General features: G+C 31.4%; 2 protein-coding genes across 4 annotated transcripts in view; one reads left to right on the top strand and one right to left on the bottom strand.

Annotated features, from left to right (window-relative positions):
* Nucleotides 1–2699: 2699 nt before the first annotated feature.
* On the top strand, nt 2700–5100 carry LOC127729375 (membrane metallo-endopeptidase-like 1). Its single transcript, XM_052237194.1, has one exon. The coding sequence runs from the start codon at nt 2726–2728 to the stop codon at nt 5069–5071; it is 2346 nt and encodes a 781-aa protein (XP_052093154.1). The 5' UTR covers nt 2700–2725; the 3' UTR covers nt 5072–5100.
* An 8099-nt stretch (nt 5101–13199) lies between these two features.
* LOC127729383 (histidine N-alpha-methyltransferase-like) overlaps nt 13200–23347 on the bottom strand; it is a 32374-nt gene continuing 22226 nt past the window's right edge. For 2 of the 3 annotated variants that reach the window (XM_052237207.1, XM_052237208.1), the window contains exons 7-9: nt 20552–20629; nt 18598–18774; nt 13200–17573 (exon numbers count right to left, since the gene is read on the bottom strand). In XM_052237207.1, the coding sequence (XP_052093167.1) occupies nt 17380–17573; nt 18598–18774; nt 20552–20629 (449 nt within the window). In that variant the 3' untranslated portion in view covers nt 13200–17379. The remainder of the gene's footprint in view (nt 17574–18597; nt 18775–20551; nt 20630–23347) is intronic. The other variant, XM_052237209.1, reaches the window with a different exon arrangement.

Below are 23347 nucleotides of genomic sequence, written 5' to 3'. Positions count from 1 at the left end.
GATTCTATAAAAACATCCATGCAATCTCCTATTTAGGTACCTGTTACCTTACGCTGAGTTACAGGTTTCCATCTGTAAAATAAAGGCAACAGTAGTATACCGCAGGTAAGGTCCAAAGTAAGAAAACTATATACTCGTCGTTATAAACCATTTCCAAACGGGGGCGTCCGTTTGGTTGTAATGAATGTATAAATACGTATCCACGTTCGCTAAGAAAGGATACGTTAAATCGATTGCTTCGAGTAGAGAGAGTGCCTCGCTTTCTGCAATTAGAGAATCCTTGCGTCAAATCTTTGAGGGGTCCGCAGGTAGCCTCTGGCAAGGCTCAAGTTCTAGCCAATCCAAAAGAGAGGCGGACGATACCAAAGGAACATATTTAAACAAACTTTTTTTTCTAGTGGCAGTCCAAATATCCGTATTTATCTCACTTCATTCCGATTGAGCTACTACAGGAACTTCATGTCCCTATTGTATTAAATTTTTAGTTGCTCTCTTCTTGAGCATAAATGAAATATTTGCCGCTGGACTTTAAGCAAATAGCAATCAATCATTTTCATGAGGTACTTCTCAATCTAAATATCATATTATTTATTTGTGACGGGTTAATGTCATCTTTTCACGGTTTATACCAAATGCATGTTTTTCTTTCTTTTTAGCATTCAGTTTTACCTAGTTCATATGACTCCGTGTCCAGCACGATTAATTTCATGGTTAACTAGTTTCGTTAGTGAAAACTGATACCATTCTTGTGTATAAATAAAGTAAAGAATTAACAAGAAGTTCTCAGAATTATTGAACAATCTTAATTAATGATGTAGGTCATGTAGTCATTTTCATTTTTATAGAATGTATCCGAATAGGAAATGCTTAAACATTATATTATCATAAAAAAAATCATATTACCGAGCGTTCTTATCAGAAACTGAAAATTTATTATGCTAGTTTGGTTATTCAATTTGGTCCTGCAGTTATCATAAACCTAACATATTTCGATCATTTTTGGAAAATGTAATTAAAAATTATTTTTTTAAAACATAAATACATTTATTGTTTTTGAAATTCTCTGATTATCGCTGATATGTAAACAATTGCATAAGAATTTATTATCCATTTCGATTTCTGTAAAAATAAAATTGAAAGTAGATGAATGATAAACAGTATTGTAGTTCTGGCTTTCGTACATTATAAAATCGTTAACTGTATGATCCTGTATGAATCCACATCATTTCTTTAATCTAAGCGTGTATAAATGTCTCAAACGTTCAACATATAGGTCTTATTTGAAAATAAAACAGTATGGAAACAATCATTTCATAGTATAACCAAATATGCAAAAAACATTCATCATGGTTTTAGACAGGGTTACCAAATATGCTAAGCGTATACTATTACTGTATTTTAAAAAGTTCAATTCAATTCAATTTTAAAAAGTTTTTTTTGAATTTTCACCAAAACATAATTTCTAACAATTAATATGAGCTAATGAGTTCTGACGATGATACACAATAATTGCAACTGCTTCCGGCAATCACACTCTTGTTTTTATATTCATCCATGCCAATCATCCAGTATACATGAATATTCATTAATACCCTCGGTGGTTAAAGTCTCTCGCTGGTTAACTTTAAGTGGCGACCGAATCATCCTTATTTGACAGTTTTTTCACCTACGTTTATTCATGATCTAGACAAAAGTTTCCGTTCTGTGTTTATTTTGTAGGTGTATCCTTATTTACTATATAGTTCCAACAATTTAATTTTGAATCCATATTGAATCCTAGAAAAATGGGTTTGAACCGACTTCCAAACGATCCTTGATTCTGTAATGAGGAGTACCCAAATTGCATCCATGCTTAAATTCACATCTGTAAAAATCGAATAACAGATGTTTTGTTTTATTTCTTCAAATATTAAGAACAATTTGATAATAGTCCATGCTTACTATTCGTTTTTAAGAAATGGATGCCTGTAACATATTTTAATTCATTGTTAAAAGATGACTTGTTTTGTGGTCGTCACATGGGGACGTTTCCGTAGATTTTACTTTTTGGAGTGAACACTGTATATCTATTGACATATACTGTGACTGTTTTGTGTATATTTAAATAAATTAAGCTATCATGAAAGACGTGCATAATGTCAAATCATGAAAATACAAATTGTTTAGTCTATAAGAAAACTTGTAAGATTTCCGTTGCAATTTTTGCTAAGTGGGTGCAATTTGGCTACTCAGTGAAATTTGGGTACAGTGACGTTAAATTTCAAATTAACCTTGGGAGTTTAGGCTTGACAAAATTAAATACCAAATGCAGCATATTAGCAGAATATCATCAGTCATGGTAATTTTCAAGTGTTTCTCTTCGGACTGAGAAGACTTATCCTTCATCGTTAGTGTTTGGTGACTTACTAAAGTATCTGTACTACTATTTCAATGTAAAACCGTGCCCGTATTCGCCCAGCAGACAACACAACATTAATTGTAGATTTTTTAGAGCTGCACGCGACTGCTTGCACCCACCAGAATCCGCACCTGAACGTAACTGTCAATACTCGAACATCAAACAATGAAAGTCTGGGTCCACACATTTATTTGTACAAAAGTTTGATTTACTAAGGTTTATACCATATATTTATACCATGCATGACACTCGACTGATTTGTAATGGATCGGCGACAATAAAATCATCTTCACTAAAACATTGACAGATATTTTATTTCTGTGTATTATGTCTTGCATGTTTCATAGTTATAATGGAAACATGTTAATGTATTTATTTTGTTTACTCTTGTCATTTAGATATGTGGGATGTTATGACTTTATACAGAATGTTCACATCAGTGACACAAACATGAATTCAGTTGTACGTGGCGAAGTAGCGGGATCACCTTGCTTGAAAACTCTTGTACAATCCGGCAGCGTTCAACGTTTTGAAAACCAGTTTTCCATTTTTGAAAAGGACAATAAAAATAAATTGATCAAACATGAACCAAATTCTCAACCAGAAACAACTATGCGAAAAACAATTACGGAGACTGTTCTCAAATCGCTCGATATAAATGTGAATCCTTGTGATAATTTCTTTAAATTTGCTTGTGGTGGTTATATTAAAGAAAGCAATCCGCCCAGCGGAGATCAGTGGGCATTCGGTAGACTATGGGATAGAATCAGAGATGCTGTCAAGGTGGAAATTCAAAGTATCGTTAAACAAAGTGACCAAATTCCACTGAAAAAAGCAAAACAACTATTCCAGTCATGCATGGATGAGCAAACCATAGAAATCCGAGGAGTAGAGCCTATACTTAAGTATTTGTCTGCCCTGGGTGGGTGGCCTGTGCTAGGAACCTGGGATAGTAAGAACTTTGATTATATAGACTTGTTAGCGGTAACAAAACCACTTTTGAAAGACTGGCAATTTCATTACCAGATGTCTGGAGTAATCATTGGTATGACGGTGCAAAAGGATTTTGGTGAAAAAGGTCCATATGCTGTATATTTAGACCAGCCTCGATTAGGACAGTTTGATTTTTCTGGATTACCAAACCAGGAGGTTTATCGACTTGGGAGACACAACTTATATAACAAGGCCTATGAAGAATATTTAGTAGATGTTGCAGTTTCCCTCGGGGCACATCCTAACATCGCCAAAAAGGATATGTGTGATGTTGTAGAATTTGAAACTGCATTAGCAAAAATAATGTTAATCGAGGAAGAGAGAAGACTAGTAAATATTCGATATAATAAGATAACTATTCTTGAAATGTCAATAAGGTATCCAAAAATTGACTGGCTACGGTTTTTAAGGAAAATTCTGGCCATAGAAAATATCCATGTAACTTATCAAACTGAGGTTATCTTATGGGCTTCTCCCTACTTCGATCAGTTGAGCTCAATTATCACTAAAACATCAAAACGAACTTTGGCTAATTATATTTTATTCCGAGCGATTCAGCCTTTGTTGCCAAGTGTAAGTAAAAATCTACAATATGTGAATCTCCGATACATTGCGACTGTCAACGGATTAAGTGAACCAAAGTTACCAAAAAGGTCTGACTTTTGTACTGATATAGTTATTGAACAGATGGACTGGGTGACAAGTCGAATATTCAAAGAAAATAAAACAGATTCGGATCAAACGCTCTCATACGTAAAAGAGATAAGAGGATATGTTCGGTTTATTTTTACAGATATGATAAGTAAATCAAAATGGTTGTCAGACAGAACAAAATCACAAGTTCTGAAAAAAATGCAATCAATTAGAGACAAATTAGGATACCCAGAAGAAGTTTTACAAGACAGTTTTCTAAATTTTTACTACCGACATTTTGATATGGGACAATATTTTTTTGAAAACATGGTGGAATCATTAACGGAAAATTATAAAGTTGTACTGTTAAAACTTACAAACCCACCTAAGAATGAATGGCTCCTCCGTCCTGGGACAGTAAATGCATTGCATAATTTGGGTACAACAGCCATTGAAATACCATTGGGAGTAATGAGTGACCCTTTCTTCGAAAACTATTATTCACCTGGAATGAATTTTGGCGGCATTGGATTTTTAATTGGACACGAATACGCCCATGGATTTGAAGTTACAGGAATGAAATTTGACTGGAAGGGTTTAATTCGACGATATTGGTCCGATAAATCTGCGTTAAAGTTTCGAGATAAAGCTGACTGTTATGTACGTCAATACTCGCAATATTATATACCGGAAGTCGATTTAAATGTTACAAATGGAAATAAAACATTAAATGAAAATATGTGTGACAATTTAGGCGTAAGAGCAGCATTTTATGCATATAAAAAGTTTAAGCACGATAGAAACATAAGTGAGAAAGTGCCAGGACTACCGTTTAACGACGACCAACTGTTTTTCATAAATATGGCAAGAGTATGGTGTTCTAACTCATCACCTTTATTTATCAGAAAAGTGCCTTTACTTGATCATCACACTCTCCCTAGGTTAAGAGTGATTGGTCCACTTCAAAACAGCCCAGAATTCGCATCAACATTTCAGTGTCCAAGAGGTTCATTTATGAATCCTATAAACAAATGTGGGTTTTGGTAGACAGTTTATATTAGCAATAGCATTAAAATGCGAGATATTTATTAAAATATGATTGTAATTAATCAGTTACAAATAAAATCATTCAATAATAGCTTGATTTGTTTGACCCCATTTGTTTGTTTCTTCATCAAAATTTGTTGCCTCTTATCACTCCTAAGGAAAATACCACTTTCAACACTCGAAATGACTGCAGTAGTAACCCATAGTTTAAACATTAAGCAAACAACTTCAGTTTCAGTTTCAGCTATATACATAACATTATATAATCAAAACACCCGAAAAATGCACGGTAAAATGTTTTATATTATCACATAATATAGCTACATTTAAAAAATAAACGTCCTATTTAGATAAATTTTGCAAGTAATCAACAGATGATCGAGATTATCTTCGTCAAAGTAATTTTTAAAGAACAAAGGAGTAAAATATCATCGAGTTTATTGATATATTATAAATTACTTGATTTGGGCAGAGCATTTTAGTGGAACTATGAGTAATAAAGTTTCTTGTACAATAAATTTCGTTTCAAGCCATATTACAATTTTTTTCTCAGGTTAGAGTGAAGTGGTTTTTTGGGGCCTATATATTGGGGAGTTTTGGAAGTGTCTATGGGCCATTCGATATCCTCGGAATCAAGATTCTCGGAACGTCTCGAAAATTTCATTTAAACAGGTAGTTGTCTATGTCTTTGATACGGTCCATCTATGGATAGGCTACCACGTGACATTGTATATTTTAACAATCAAAGTTCATAATTTTGTAGATTGGAAAGTAAAACAATTAGGACTAGGTTGCAGTCAAAAAATCATTTATATGTAAGAACCTTTTTGCCTTATGACAAAACATTTATGTTTTTAATAATGTGAATGTTTATTAGATAGAAAGTATATGATAACGCAATTATATAATTCATGCTTTGAGACGGTCCCTGTACGCGTAGTGTGTAGAGTATTTAATTCAGCGTGCTGTTATGCATTGTGACAATAAACCTAAGAATAGTTTATTGATATATAATGTCACAGAATAAACTGATTATTTCTGAACGTTTATTATCTAATATTTTGTATTTCAATCATAGCATGGGAAAATGTCGGAAAGCATGAAGAAAATTAAGAAAACGATATTTCTGTTTAAAATATTCATCTTAGGTCGGAAACACAGTGGTCTTAAAGCAGACAGATAATGAAACAAAAAGATTTTCTGTCAAAAATATCTAATTTCATTAAAAGATATTACCAGACTAAGAGAATATTCATTTTTAAGTTTAAACTGAGACTGAATTTATTCTTAATAGAATATAATTAAAATTGTCATATATACGTGCATTATATCTCACAGGTTTGAACAGTCATTACATTTATGAAAATTATATGCAACGTATGAGCACCAATGAGCAGGGATGCGTACCCAAAGTTAGTTAAATATCTAAATTTTAAACGGTCGTGAATGAAAAAATACTTGCATGGTTTCAATTCACATCTCACAAAAAACGTAATTAATATTTTACAATAATCATAACAAAATTTAATTATTATCATTATGTTAATTATTTTATACTGTTTTAGTACGGATTGATAAGTCTTATATTTTGTATAGCAATATATACAATATATATTTATAAAAGAGATTGATTTGATAAATAAAATGTCCATCCGTAAATACTTGACGTTTGTGTTTATTGATATTATATTATAATTTTTTAGAAAAAAATCATTAACAGGAATGCATGTAAATTATAAAATTTCAATTTTTTGTTTGTTTGTTTGTTTTAATAGTTCAACCTTATAGCATCTAAATATTTGTACTATGGTACGATTTTGAAAATTGTGTTCATTATGTTGACCAGCTATCCAACACGTCTTGATTCATTCACGTTATACATCACTCTGTTCATACGCACACTATCGGTTTGCGTTCACAAAAATTCCGGATAAAATGTCAATGAATCCGGAGTCAAAACACTTGAGGTAGGTAGTTTGACAGCCGAATTCAACTATTAGATTAATATATGTGATGATGCAAATGCGTATTCTTATCGAGTATCAGTGCGTAAGCTTTCTATTTACTATTTCTTGCGCAAAATTCAACGTGCATGCATAAATATTAATTTCACTCGTGAATGCGATTTTTCGCTTTTCTTATCTTAATTCAGGACTCGGTAGTAAGAGCTTGGCAAGTGACTTTCAAGCACGGTCATCATTACTTACGGTATTCTGACCTCTAGCTGTTTCTCTTTTTGTATTCTTTTTTGAGTCACTGTCCTATTATGAACTTTGAAATTTTCGAAATGCTAAGGATTTTTTACCCAAGGAATAGATTATTTAACTTTTGGCCTTTTTAACTTTTTTATTCGAGCGTCACTGATGATTCTTTGTAGACTTAACTTGCGTCTTGCGTACAACAAATTAATCCTGGTATATTTTTATATCTACATATCTTTTTATATAAATTGGTTCTTTTGAGAGAATGTTCAGGTATTCATAAAACTTCTGAAAATAAGGTATTCTTCAAAACCAAGTTTTCCTGTAGAATATTTGGATTGATTTAAGTAAAATCAGGAAATCTTTAAAATTTGAGATGCCAAAATAAGTCTCTATATAAGAGATCCCAATGGAGCTAGTGTGTTAATCTCAAGAAAAATATACGAAACCTTCTTGTAAGTTGCTTGCCACAGGATTTCACTTATATACAATATCTACAATGAGCACATACAGCTTCAATAACGAGATGAAGATATGATAGATAAAATAAATGCATCCGAATTATAAAGTAAAATGATTGTTTAAATCTATATTGCGATTGGTTTGTGTAATTTGCATTAAACATCCGGTTTGTAGAAACTGGTATTTGCAAAAAGGTTATGAAAAATGATGTACATTACATAGTGATAAATAAAAAAAGTCGAGCCTTAAAATGTATATTCAAATAGCAGCTGTATATATACACTTTTCTAATCACAACTATCCAACATTGCTTTCAATTGACTTGTGCAAGAATCTACACACAATTACATATTTTAATGAAGGTGTGTTAATTATCTTATTCTATTCAAAGTCAATTATTTCAATTCGAAAGAAAACAAAATTTCAGCAACATTTTTTTTTGGTGAGCAGTCAGCGGTCTTTGGTTCACGTATTGCTTTTCTTTTTTTAAAATAGCAACTTGTTTTGAATTGCGCGAATCTGAAAGCATCTACATAAACTCATCATAAATACCAAAATTAAAATTTTGTACGCCAGACGCTCGTTCCCTCTTCAAAAGACTCATCTGTGACGCTCGAATAAAAAAAAGTAAAAAAGGCAAAATAATGTACGAAGAAGCACAAAGTAAAAAGACATAAAACCATATCTTCAGATATGTTGCGTCTCGTTTGAATTATTTTACATTTTGTCATGTCGGGGCTTTAATAGCCTACTAACATAATGGGATTTGCTCATTGTTGTAGGCCATGAAGTTGCTTACATCAAAGTCGTTTTTACTGATGGACAGTCACTATTGTATTTATACTACATCATCTTCAATGTTTATGTTTTTGTTTACTGGTTTTAAAAAGAGTTCAATCAGGTATCATGGAATATAAGATCTAAACTACATCCTGTAACATTCATCTTTCACTACATAGGTTATGTGCCGTCGAATATATACATTTCTAAAGATAACCGAAGCTCGTCAATCCCAATGAACGAAATATCTAGTACATTACGACAATTTGTAATTCCCTAAACTTTGAAGCATCGAAAGGCAAACAAGTTTTAAGACATAAATGATTTTCTAAGTGGTAAAATTCCCCTTTTTTTGTAGAAACAAGTTTGCATCATACAGATCAATATCACAGAAATTTCTAAATCGTGAGCTGTCGCGGTTTATTTGGTCAACTTCAAGTGAAATAATAAAAAGAAGGATAAAATAATAGTCTATGGCACTTTATTTTACATCGTTTATCCGAAATGGGTTATAAACGAAGCCGAATAATTAATATAAAGTTTGCAACTTAAGGATCAGAATACAACCATTTCTAAAGTACCTGATATAATTCCGGTTTTGCATTTTCTTCGTCTTGTTATTATCAAACTGAAGTAATGAACGAGTATTATTCACGATTTCATAAAGTAAGAAAAAACAGACACATTTGGCATATATAAGAAACTATACCATGAAACTTCACTTATTGTTATGATTTGTCTAAAAAAACTGCTTTCCATATTTTTTAAATCAATAATTACATTTCTATATAAGCTACGATATAATGTTACTTATGAAAATGAATGCAGTGTATAGATTCCGTTTAATTTTAATTTCAATTTTTTGTCCAGCTTGTTTTTTCTATAAAAATGCCATTTAATGTCAAAACGTTTTTCATACATTATGGTTATATAATATTTTGATATACTAGTACATTTTATGCGAAGCTAGTTGATCATTTTCACTCTAAAAAGCTTGTGAAATAAATTGCTACAGGCAATTCACTATATAGACTAGCTATAAACGACTACATTAAACTTGTTTTGAGACCTATGGAAGCATTAAATGTCCTAAATAATTTGTTTGAACATAAAAAAAATCTACATATATTTCTTATGAAGTTAGCAGAACTAGGGAAATCTTCGTTGTAAAGAAAAGGAGAAAAAGAAGATTACTTATGCGAATTTTCGTGTTTATTTCATTCTCTTTCTATTTCAATTAAGTAAATTCCACTACATCAATCCTAATAGGTTTTCTGGACATTTGATACCTTTTCCGAAAATTGATAAACTGTCTGACACATTCAGGAAACCAATCCGCCATATTTCATGACTCTTGTACAGTTAGAAAGTGGTGAACTTGAAATTAAGGATACTACTGATACTAGAAGGACTGCTTCGTACCTTGATCTTTTCCTCAATATTGACACAGATGGACGACTTTATACTAAAATCTATGACAAACAGGATGATTTCAACTTCCCAATTATCAATTTTCCATTTCTCAGCAGTAATATACCATCTGCTCCGTCGTATAATGTTTACATATCTCAATTGATACGTTATTCTCGTGCATATTCACACTATACGGACTTCATATACAGCAGTGTGCTCCTTACACAGAAACTGCTCCAACAGTTATGGGAAGAAAAGATTAAAAATCACACTCCGTAAATTTTATGGACACCATCACGAATTGGTTGATCTATACGATGTGTCTGTGTTTAAACTAACTAACGACATTTTTACCACGTCTTAGATTGTGGTTTAACATTTATGTCGTCTGTCTGCTAAGTACCGAACGTGACCTATTCCCGAATATGACTGTTTTGCCGAGTGTGAACTTGCATTGCAATACGACGTGTCTCAGTATTTATACATCCAACCTTCATATTTAGTTATGATGTTTCTTTTGTGGGTTCGGTTGGACACTGTGTTATGTCTTATCGCTTGTGGGTTGAATCCTGTATTTTCAGAACATTTCACAGATGTCTTATTTGTCAGTATAGTCGATCGAGTTAATTTCCATTTTCCATGGATAAAGTATTGTGTTAGTCCAAATAATTATGACGTCGACACAGCATTAATTTAAAATAGCCTTTCAAGACCGTCATAATTAGGATGATTATTTGGAAAATAGTATTGTGAATATAATTGTGAATTTTGGAATTCGTTCCATATAATTGTATGAATTTCAAGAGTATATACGGCACAAAAATACGTCACTGTTTGTGGTGTCATGTGCTGTCGTTAATGGAAGATGTTCGTTGTTATTCTGCGGTTTACATGTTGTAATGTACTATAATATTTTTTTATTTATGCGTTTCTCTGTGCTGAGTGTTCTTGCATTTGTTTGTACTGTATTCCTGACACGTAGTGTTGTAATTTTAGGGATATTTTTTAACATTGCCATATAAGCGGGAGGTTTGGCTAGCCATAAAACCAGGTTCAACCCACCATTTTTTCTTAAAATGTCCTGTACCAAGTCCGTTATCAAATAGTCCGTTTCTATGTAGGTGGCGTTTGGTTTTTGTTGCTGTTTCTGTTGTTCCGCTGTTTTCCTCTTATAGTTAATGTGTTTCCCTCGGTTTTAGTTTGTAACCTTGATTTGTTTTCTCTCAATCCATTTATGGCTTTTGAACAGCGGTATACTACTGTTGACTTCATGTATCTTATTCGAAAACCAATTTCAAAGCTTTGGACATTCGAGTCAATCTGATATTGAAGTGAAAAAAGGCAACACAAATAAAAGACAACAGTTCAAAAATGATCAACATACAAATTTTGCTACAGGTCCGGTTGTGGTTTAAGAACATCCCCACTCATAAATTGAGTTTTTCAAAAAATTCTACCAAATACAAATATTTTATAAGAAAATCAAAACCCATTTGTATATTTCCAAGCTATCAGACATACAATCTGTGACATCTTATTTTGACACATGGGATCATTCATATTACTGTGGATTCATTTGTTTTCGTGGGTAAATCTGAGTTGAACTATTGGTATTTTAAGAAAAGCTACATACAGATACATTTGTACATATATCAGATATTAGAATGTGAGCTCTTATTATTGTGATACTCAAGTGGACGCATTATTTGCATAAATAAAATCCTTGCAATAATTTCTGAATTTACAGTACTCATTAGAACACATTGAGACATATATACACATATTAGAACACATGGAGACCTTAATATACTCACTAGAATACATGGAAATCAGTATGTATTAATTAGAACACATGGAAAACTTAATATACTCACTAGAATACATGGAAATCAGTATGTATTCATTAGAACACATGGAGAACTTAATATACTCACTAGAATACATGGAAGTCAGGATGTTATTCATTAGATTTATTAATTGATTGGTGATTGTTTTACGCCGCATCAGCACAAAAAGGCTATATCCCTGCGATGTATTGATTAGAACACATGGAAACCAAAATGTATTCATTAGAACACATTGGGACCTGTATATACTCATTTCAACCGAAAACAAATGTTCTACCAATTAAAGCCTTTGAAACTATATATGTTACAAAACAACACAATGCTCATTTCTAAAAGAAGCTTCATGGCATTTTGCACAAATTATAAAAATCCTTTACAAATTTGTACAATATCTGGTTTAGAAGTTAATCTGTATCTGTAGAAGGTTTATTACAAACAGGATAATGAAGATGTTATTTGTGTAGTTGAATTCAAATATATCCCATGTTAAGTTAATTTTATTGTAGTTACTAGTTTGATTAGTCAAGCCATTTCCAACTTATATTTAGTTTGTGCTTATGTTGTGCTGTTACACCACTGTCAAAGGTTAGTGGAGGGTTGAGCCCTAACAAACAGAATACCCCCTCCCCACACACATTCTTTAAGTGACTGTTCTGTAAACCAGTGGTTTGTTGTTGATTGTTGTTTGCCATAAGTGTTTTTATTCATTGTTTTTTGGCATACTTTAGGCATTTTTTTGGTTTCCTCTTTTTTGCATGCTATGTCTATATGGAAAGTGTACTACTCATTGTTGTATATAGTATAAGGACTTGTAGTTTTTCATCTTTGTTGTCCTTTGGCTTCTGGTGGTTAGTTGTCTCAATGTCAATCATACACCTCCTGATTCTTACATTCAGGCTAATTTACCTTAATCTATTACAGGTACTGTTTGAAATGTCCGAATAGTGAATATCAAAATGGGACTAACTTCCCTATTTGTTGTTGATTGTTGTTTGCCATAAGTGTTTTTATTCATTGTTTTTTGGCATACTTTAGGCATTTATTTGGTTTCCTCTTTTTTGCATGCTATGTCTATATGGAAAGTGTACTACTCATTGTTGTATATAGTATAAGGACTTGTAGTTTTTCATCTTTGTTGTCCTTTGGCTTCTGGTGGTTAGTTGTCTCAATGTCAATCATACACCTCCTGATTCTTACATTCAGGCTAATTTACCTTAATCTATTACAGGTACTGTTTGAAATGTCCGAATAGTGAATATCAAAATGGGACTAACTTCCCTATAAATCAAATAGTTGATCATTAAATGAGACTTTGATTAAATTGTGTAAATTTACACAAATGTCAAAGTCGAAAATGAAAAATTTATAGCCAACAATTTCTGACATATTATTCAGATTCCATTTTGTCATAATAACTTGTGTTCATTTCTTGCTTTTACTTTTTATTTACAAAACCTAAACATTTGAAATTAAATTAAGAAATTATGTGCATTTATTTATCACTGGTGATCAACTAACAAACATGTGAGTTACTATTGAGAATTCATAAAAATAATGCAATCCAAATTTAAATCAGCCAAACAATTTCAAACATATTTTGCATCAGAAATTTAAATCAAAACAAAAATTTCTAAATTTATAATTGTTGAAAGCATCTTTTATTCTCTCATCAACAGAATGAACTGACCACCATAAGTTACTGTCAATATTGCATACCCCACATCTCAATTCATTCCAGTAGACCCCCCCTAATCCAATTTCCACTAAACTAATATATCGGCTATTGTAATATTATTTCAAAACACCAAACCCTCTCATATTTGTTTAATGTAAATTTTATCAGGTAAATGAATATCAGATTTAAGAATATATCAGCAAATCGGATAGGAATATTCATGAAAATTTTGTCAAAAACAACCTCAATCTGATAGGAAATGAAGCTAAAAGTAACTCAATTACAATCTTGCAGACAAGAAAATTTTGTTTCTGCTTAACAAAAGGGACTGTTTCCTAATAAAACTGTTGTACTTTGTATTCATTAATATTTGTGGGTACCAATTTTTGTTGACATCAAAGGTATAGGAAAAACATAAATTTAAATGTTCAATGTAGTATAAAATTTCTAAGGCTTGTACACAAACTTTTGTAAAACAATAAAACTCAAATATCCACGAAATAATTTTTTACCTCAATCCACGTGAAATTCCTTCCTATGGGAAATAAATGAATCCACAGTATGTCAAAACAACTGTTATCGTTCAGATAAAATAATTTTTAATTTCTTTGAATACGACAGCCATATTTCAAGAGAAAAACTGACAGGTTAAAACAGAAGACTAAAGACTCATTGCTTTTGATAATTTTATTCTTTCAACTTTGTAATGAAATAACCCCCCCCCCCCCTTTTTAAATCACATAGATAATAACTTGAAATAGAGCAAAGCTCCCACTTATAAATAAATGAATAATGTTGTCATTTTAGCGGTATTTTAAACATTGCTATATAAGCGGGAGGTTTGGTAGCCATACAACCAGGTTCAACCCACCATCTTTTCTTAAGATAGCCTGTACCAAGTCAGTAATATGGCAAATGTTATCACGTTTTTATGTATGCTGGCGTTTGTTTTTGTAGCAGTTCAGTGTTTCTGTTGTACCGTTTTGTTTCCTCTTATAGTTGATGTGTTTCCCTCAGTTTTGGTTTGTGACCCGGATTTGTTTCAGTTAAATCGATTTATGACTATTGAACAGCGGTATACTACTATTGCCTTTATTTGTCATAAAGTTAAAAAAAAACCACCCAAACTTATTTCCATAAAAAAATAATACCAAACTTATATACAGACTATCTTATTCAGATATTTTGCTATATTTTTTTATATGGGTGATGTTTATAAAAAAAAAAACGCTTTCCTAATAACTTTTATCGACTGAGAATCTAAAAAAACATTTTGTGAATAACTTCCGTGCCCAAGAAGTCTACCAGTCAACCAACAGCAGTATTTACTCAGTGGTAGATGCTTCAAAATATATTTAGTGCGTGCAAAGCCCAAAATTTGAAAGCCATGGAAAACTAAATACTTATATAATCGAGGAGGTATGTGACCAAAAGGGATATCAAAAGAAAGAAAGAATTGTCACATCAACCTAGGTCAACTGTGCCTGCATGGAGTCCTTGTCAACCTATCGATGATTAATGCATGTATGAGTATACAATATACAGCAGGCATGGGGCAAATTACATTACAATTACTTAAACAAAACCAGCATTATATTACAATTACAATTACATGTATTTTGGACAGTAATGCATTAAATTACAATTACTTTACCAAAGAAATGCATTATATTACATATTACATTTTATAAATTTTATTATCAGAAGAAACATACATAAAACATTCTATACTGCAATCTTGGTAACTATCAAATAGATATTATAAAAATCCTTTCATTGCCCTATAGACCAAATGACAGCAGTCAAACAAATGTGATTAGCTTCCTGAAGGTTATCATACAATTTTTTACATACATCCTAGTCCTTAGTCTGTATCAATTTAGATGAGAGATGTTTTCGGCTTGGAATTTGAAAGTTTGGGTTAAGATTTTCTATAAATTTCTTAAACTTTTGCTTTCAACTGTTTAAATGGGAGCAAATCACTTCTAGCAATATACTCGAAAAGTGGATCTATAGCTTTGTTTTGCTTTGGGTCATTTAATTGATATTTCTGAATACCAGATGGAATTACAAAGTTTGCCAAGGTTGATAGTTCTTCTGGGTCAGGCTTTTATATATCGAAGTATTTTCTCACAAAAGCAATAACAGAATTTATTCTTCCATTATGTTTTTTTTATTTATATATTGTTGACTTAATCTCAATGTTAATTAATTACTTTAAAATCACAAATTCACTTGTCAAAAGAAAGGAATTGATTGCTATACAAACTAATTTGTGGTTTTAGTCATTCAACTTATTTCTTTCATGTTTAAATATCATGTATTGGTTTTTCAATGACTATAATGGTATATGAAAATGACTACAAATAAATATCAATTTTACTTTTGTATGTTTAAAAATAGATCTGTTTTAATTATTAGTATAAATGTTTTAGTATTAAGATAAGATGAAGAAAATTATAAGTTTTACAACAGTTCAAATTTACACTTTTTTTTAATCCTTTAAGTAGACATTGATTTGTGTTTAATTTTCATATTTTCTTAAAAGAAAGAATACAGCGGTAGTACTTATTATCCCTGACATTTGTAGCAATTATCAGAAGGGAAGTAATGCTATATAATGCCATGTAATGCATAAATTACATGCATTTTTGCCAATGTAATGCATTACATTACTATTACATGTAATGCAAAAAAAATTGGCATTACACATTACATGCATTACTTGGGGAATTGTAATGCATTACAGGGCATTACAATTACAAATTAGCATTACTCCATGCCTGGTATACAGGAACATTAAACACATTTAACAACAACAATGATCACAAAAATCTTGTTTTTATGATCACAATGATGCAGGTGAAATACAAAAGAGGGCTTATAAATTTAAAATAGTTTATAAAATATAAAAAATACAAATTAAATTTAAATATCCAGCATGAGGTATAATTAAAGGCAACAGTAGTATACCGCTGTTCGAAATTCATAAATAAATTGAGAAAAAAACAAATCCGGGTTACAAACTAAAACTGAGGGAAACACATCAAATATAAGAGGAGAACTACGACACAACAGAAACACAACATTAAAATGTAACACACACAGAAACGAACTATAATATAACAATGGCCATTTTCCTGACTTGGTACAGGACATTTTAAGAAAAGAATGGTGGGTTGAACCTGGTTTTGTGGCTAGCCAAACCTCCCGCATTTATGGCAATGTTAAATATAACATTAAAATGACAACATTACATGACATGTACAGGACTACAATACAAATAAATGGGAGAACATATAGAACAGAGAAACATACGAATAAAAGCTAACAAAAGGTACCAGGTTTAAAATTTAATACGCAAGACGCGCGTTTCGTCAACACAAGACTAACCAGTGACGCTCAGATCAAAAAAGTTCGAAAGCCAAAACAAGTACAAAGTTGAAGAGCATTGAGGACCAAAAGTTCCAAAAAGTTGTGCCAAATACGGCTAAGGTTATATGTCTGGGATAAGAAAATCCTTAGTATTTAGAATAGTTCATACTTTTGCAAACAGTCAATTTATAAAAATGACTATATAATAGATATACATAAGAGTAACTATATGCCCCTTGAAGGTAAAAAATGAAAATTTGTAAGACAAAATTCTAAGTTATATATACTAATGTCTGGCTGAAAATGTCTTAGGAACATATGAAGGATGCTATATGATAAATTTATCGGTTATATCATACCTTCTTCTTTAAAATATGTAAAACAAAAATAACGCACCTAGTTTTTCGTACAGTACATTTTGTAACTTATAACATTTTATCGAAATTACTAAACAATTTCATATCAGTACATTAAATTTCATTCTCCAAATATAAATAAACTATACGACTGCTATCTCATGTATGAGAGTTCTACTGCTTTTGGTATAATTTCATCTTAATTTTGAGAGGGTTTAAGAAGAATCATTCCTATATGCTGATTTCTCCACATTTTAACAACTTCTACTTTTGACTGTTGGAACAAATGATGCAGCTGCTTTTCTGTGTATTTATAAGTAACGCCACCTCCTTCATTAAGATAAATCTTCTCGTCTTCCTCAAGCTCAACATTCATTTTCAGGCTATCTGTATCTTCGAAAATGTATAAATGTAATCAAAATAAACAAAGCATATTCCATTTTATATAAAATCGAATTAAATGGATTAAAAAAAACATGGAAATATAGTTTACATATTGAAATTTGACAGATTTCAGGGATATGAATACGTTATATAACGTTTTTTAACATTTAACTTCCTTTAACCACCATGCATGAAATGCTTTTCTAGACAGCTAAGTTACTGAAGAACACGATGCAGTCCTCTCAATTTACAGTATGCGAAGATTATGTTTCTACACAAGGAAATGCCTCTACCAAGTCAGGATTATGACAGTTGCTTTCCATTCGTTTGATGTATTTGAGCTTTTGATTTTGCCACTTGATAGGGGACTTTCCGGTTTCTTTTTTACCTTGGAGTTCTGTATTTTTGTTATTTTACGTTTTTGTGAAAATGTGAATAGTTTACTCCTAAGTCTCCAGTTTACTTTACTAAATACTAATGATACAGATTGTCATGAATTGTGAAGTGATAAAGAGAATGGCGTAAAACTCTGTTAAAACAAATAATATCTTTTATATATCATATATGTGTGCCTTAGATTTATGTGTATTTGTATTTCGAAACTTTTTGTCTCATCCACATTTAAAAATATTTATTTCGGTCACTTGATATCACCCCGGATTTTTATGAAGTTCGTGTTGCTCAGTCTTTAGATTTCTGTTTTGTTTTGTAGCCTATATTGTTTGTCATTTGGTCGTTTTTTGCGTTTTCCCCATGGCGCTGTCAGCTTGTCTTCGTTTTATGAGGTTGAAAATACATTGGTATCTTACACCTCCCTCTTATAATACAACAATGTTCCATGCTAGAGACTCATCCGAGTTTTCGACACAACCGAGTTCGACATAACGAGGTTCGATTGTATAGGTGTTACGTGTCTCTGTAATGGCGCATTGAGATTGATACATACATGTACACATGTTTTAGTGTCGCGAAAATGTAATTGGGATTGTTTTTATTAACCATACGTTCACAAGTTTAATTATTTATATTTTACCTATCATAAATGATTGTTTTGTCAGTGATCTCAGCCATATAAACATGGCACCTGGCTTTTGATCTTGATCATCAGTAATAAATTCCCCTTCTAATACAAATTTTGCCATGTCAATGTGAGTTCCAATTTCCCGGTTCAATCTGTTTAAAGTATTCCAGTATAATTTTTTATGATGACCTGCAATGAGTAAAATTCTTCTTACGATTTTCAAGGCTTTCCTCTTTGTAAAAAGATGATATAACGTATAAACAAACAACATGTCCCAAATACGTATACTTTGACTAAAACATAATCATTACTTTAGTTAACAAAAAGATAGTCATTGAAGAGATGTCGTTAAAAAATTGAAAACATTGGTTAAAAACAAAAACAGACATACAATTAAAAAAAAAACAGACATACAATTAAAAAAAAACAGACAACAGATGTGTAATACGAAAAGACATACATTAAGAAACAGACGTTAATTTTTATAGTTAGTTCTTATGTTGTACTGTTACACCACTGTCCCAGGTTAGAGGGAGGGTTGGGATCCCGCTAACATGTTTAACCCCGCCACATTCTGTATGTATGTGCCTGTCCCAAGTCAGGAGCCTGTAATTCAGTGATCGTCGTTTATTTATGTGTTACATATTTTTTTTTCGTTCATTTTTTGTACATAAATTAGGCCGTTAGTTTTCTCGTTTGAATTGTTTTACATTGTCATTTCGGGGCCTTTTATAGCTGACTGTGCGGTATGGGCTTTGCTCATTGTTAAAAGCCGTACGGTGACCTATAGTTGTTAATTTCTGTGTCATTTGGTCTCTTGTGGAGAGTTGTCTCATTGGCAATCATACCACATCTTCTTTTTTATAGTTAAAAAATTATAAAACAGAGATCAAAAACGAAAACAGAAAAAATACTAGAATTAAGAGGTGTCGCCACTGAAAACATGACAACTCAAACCAAAGACAAGTCGGACCAAGACATTCGGACCATCTAAATGAAAACAACTTGTACCACTCTTGAAGACAACTCAGGCCACTTTTAAAGACAACTTACGACCAGTAACGTGAAAGATTTTGCCACTGAATAACTTTAACGGTATTTTTTTTTTCTGTTTTGACGTTAACCAATACAATCTTTTTTCTAATCTGTTTTTTTTTTTTTTTTTTTTTTTTTAATTTTACGTCTTTTTTTTTTATTTGATGTCTATTTTCGTTTTTTATGTCTGTTTTTTTTTTTTTTTTATTTTAACGTCTTTTTTTAATCTATCTCTGTTTTCGTTTTTGATGTATGTTTTTTACCTTACATCTGTTTTTTTTTTTATTTTATGTCTGTTTTCGTTCTTCACGTCTGTTTTCGTTTTCGAACAATGTTTTTGATTTTATGTCTGTTTTCGTATTAGACCTCTGTTGTCTTGTTGGTTTTTTATTTATTTATTTATATGTCTGTTTTCTTTTTCTTTTTATGTCTGTTTTTTTTTTTTATTTGAACATCTGTTTTTTTAATGTTATGTCTGTTTTCGTATTTTGAGTCTGCTTTTAATTTAACGCCTGTTTTTTTTATTTTTTATAATTCTATGTCTGTTTTTTTTATGTCTGTATTCGTTATAACCTCTGTTTTTTTTTACGTCTGTTAGTACTTTTTTATGTCTGTTTTCTTGTTAAATTTGTTTTTGTTCTTAACGTCTGCCATTAAATTTCTGTTTAATTTTACCCGAATGGCTGCCCATAAATATGAGTGTAAATAAGTATATTGAAAATATCGTAAATTTGAATAAATGTTAGTTACCATAGAAGCAGATGTAAACAATCTAAACATGACAGTTTAGTCTTTCATTTTTACTCTTTATGATAAAAAATTTCATTATCACTATTATATGTATTTCGACTGGATATCCAGTTGTATAGTAAAATAGTGATATATCTTGATCTTATATTAGCCTTTTTAGTCTATAGATAGATTTTGATACCTGCTGGGTCCAAATAAGCTTTTTCTATTGTATTTTTATCCTGTGTCATATCAATTGTAATTAGGAGCCGGTCGTCGTCTGAAAAAAGAATAACGAAGTATATTATTCAAAAACATTATAGCAATCGTAATTTACAAGAAACATTTAGGCGCAATAATGTTATAATTGGTTCGTTAACTATAAAATAAGAAGATGTGGTAGTATTGCCAATGAGATAACTATTTAACCAGAGCCCAAATGATGTGGATTTAAACAACTTTATGTCACAGTTTGCCTTCAACAATGAGCAAACACATACAACATAGTCGTCTATTGTGTGTTGGAATAGAGAATGGTAAAAGAGAATGTATGAAAAAAACAAAAATTCGTCCAAAGAGCAGAAAACGGCCAAGGCAACCAATGAGACGCACCGAGAAAATTATGCAAGGTGGGTTTCTAAACAATAAATTATACTAGTTCAGCGAAATGGACGCCAGTTTGGAAGGATTTAGTCAGTAAAATATTGATATGCAATGATTTTATTAACGATGTGAATTTGATAATGACTTATAGATTGTTCTCTTTTAAGTGAAACGTTTGTAGCATTTTTATATAGCTTTAGAATTAAAGCTCATTCAAAGTAAAACAGCCGTACGTCATACGCTGATAGAAATTCTATAAGTATGAATTTGAAAAAGTGTGAATCTCATTATAAGAAGTATTATTCAGAAAGCTTACAAGTGTCAATATTGTTTATAAATCACCCTCCCTTTTGGGCTCACAAACTTATGGATAAAGGTAAATAATTAAACTGCTGTTATACAATCATTGTGTGTTTTATTTTGAAGACTAATAGACATTTTCGAAAACTTATCGACACTGACGCTTACACCTATGCCTAGGACGACAGGTAACCTTTTAAGGTGGGGTCATCTTAAGGTGTACAATGAGCGCAGGCATTTATGAAAAAAATTATATATAATTTACACTTTAAATACTGTATAAAAAAATATTTTCAATGATTTGTTGATTTATTGGCTCTGCTTAGAAGCTGAGAATTGGCCGATCTTCATATTATAATTTTTAAAAAAGGGGGCTTGGCTTTGTTTAAATTAGTGGAACTTTCCACAGAAAGTCAGGATTCTACTTCGTCAAAATCATCTCTCAATAACGCCAATTAATTTTTTCAATCGTGAAAATGGAAGCCATTGTAGGGATGACCCGCGCTGTCAACTTAGCTCTTGGAAACCGATAAATATATCTACTTTGGCATAATTACGATCGTTACATGACAGTTGTGTTTTAAAAAACAAATGTTTCTACTAGCTATAAAGCATCTCATGTACTTTTAGGCCTTTTGTCAACTGGTTGTCAGGGGGAAATTTGGAAAGTTAATAAAAACATTAAAATTATTCTATTTAAGTATTATGTGGAAGAGCAGACTAAACATTTGCAGAGGTTGAAGAATAATTAACCTAGATTACACACACAAAAATTTTTTTTTTTTTTTTTTTAGTTATGCATTTTTAAGATCCACTTATAAAGTCATGGACTTTTTGTATAAATCCAAGGAGGAGTTAGCGAACAACATTTGTCCCACTTTTTTTTATACATTTCATAAATAAAATAATTAATATGCCTAAATTTTTCACTAAAAAGTGAGTGAACGAAAGTAAAACAAAATACAACTAAGAAATACACTTCCGTTTTAAACATTCGAAATAGCACGAAGCTTTTCGTATTTTATTCAAACACACCTACTCTGTTGTTATGACACATCAGAAAGATATTTCACTTGATTCATATATTTCCTGTTTTGGTACTGTGAATATGTAATGTTATTATATCAAAATGTAGCCTATATATATAAAAAATAATGGATCTGAAGCGAGAAGCTTTCTACGTTTTCAGGACAAAACAGTCAACTCAAACACGCTTGGACATAAAAAGGTGTACCCGATTTTCTCTTTTGATAAGATGAATACCCATTTTGGTTATTTTACCCCAAAAAATACATGAAATGTAATTTACTGCTTAAAAAAGATCAATCAGTATAATTCTACAATTAGAAGAAAACAGTTGGAATATCACAAATCATCACTAAAAGAATTCCAAAACTGATGAGAGGACTTTGTGTTTCTAGCTCAGATTTTGAATTAAAAATTATAGAAAACCAACTAACGAATAATGAATTTATATTTTTTTTCTACCTCTGTTGAGTCAAACAAAGTTTTACGAGGGAAGTCTTTTTCTTCTATGGGATATCCATCCTATTTGCAGGGTCGCCATATTAAAAATATATGCGTTTATTTTTAAATATAATTTACCTCGTTAATATAGTTATAAACGTTGAATTAAATTCATTAAGTGTATTTTGACATTTTGATACGGTCCCTCTATTTTTTTAGTCAGTGTAGGTATCGGTGTCGGTATAAGTGTCCGTGTAGATGACTTTTCGAAAATGTCTAATATGAATGAAGCTTTACTCCTATGTTCTATGAATGAAGCTTTACTCCTATGTTCTATGGATGAAGCTTTACTCCTATGTTCTATGAATGAAGCTTTACTCCTATGTTCTTTTTTTACCTGTTGCGGTCATGTTTTGCATTTGATTGAACCAATATGAAAATCGTTTGTAGAAGACATGCCATACATCATTACTGCATAGTTGCAACAGATTTGGCGTAAAGGTTTCTTTAGAGAAGATTTTGTACGACTGACGATGGACGACGACGACAACGACGACGACGACGGACACCTTGTGACATAAATGCTGTTTATTATTTCTATTTTTTTCTTTTGTCTTTGTGTTGCCTG

This window comes from Mytilus californianus, unplaced genomic scaffold (assembly GCF_021869535.1).
Source record: "Mytilus californianus isolate M0D057914Y unplaced genomic scaffold, xbMytCali1.0.p SCAF_2, whole genome shotgun sequence".
Classification (NCBI taxonomy): Eukaryota; Metazoa; Mollusca; class Bivalvia; order Mytilida; family Mytilidae; genus Mytilus; species Mytilus californianus.
The sequence above is the reverse complement of the archived record's forward strand: the minus strand, read 5'-3'. Positions and strand labels throughout refer to the sequence as shown.

What these genes read in the sequence shown, in the direction of transcription:
- LOC127729375 (XM_052237194.1), top strand. Translation starts at nt 2,726, where the DNA reads ATGTCTTGCATGTTTCATAGTTATAATGGAAACATGTTAATGTATTTA.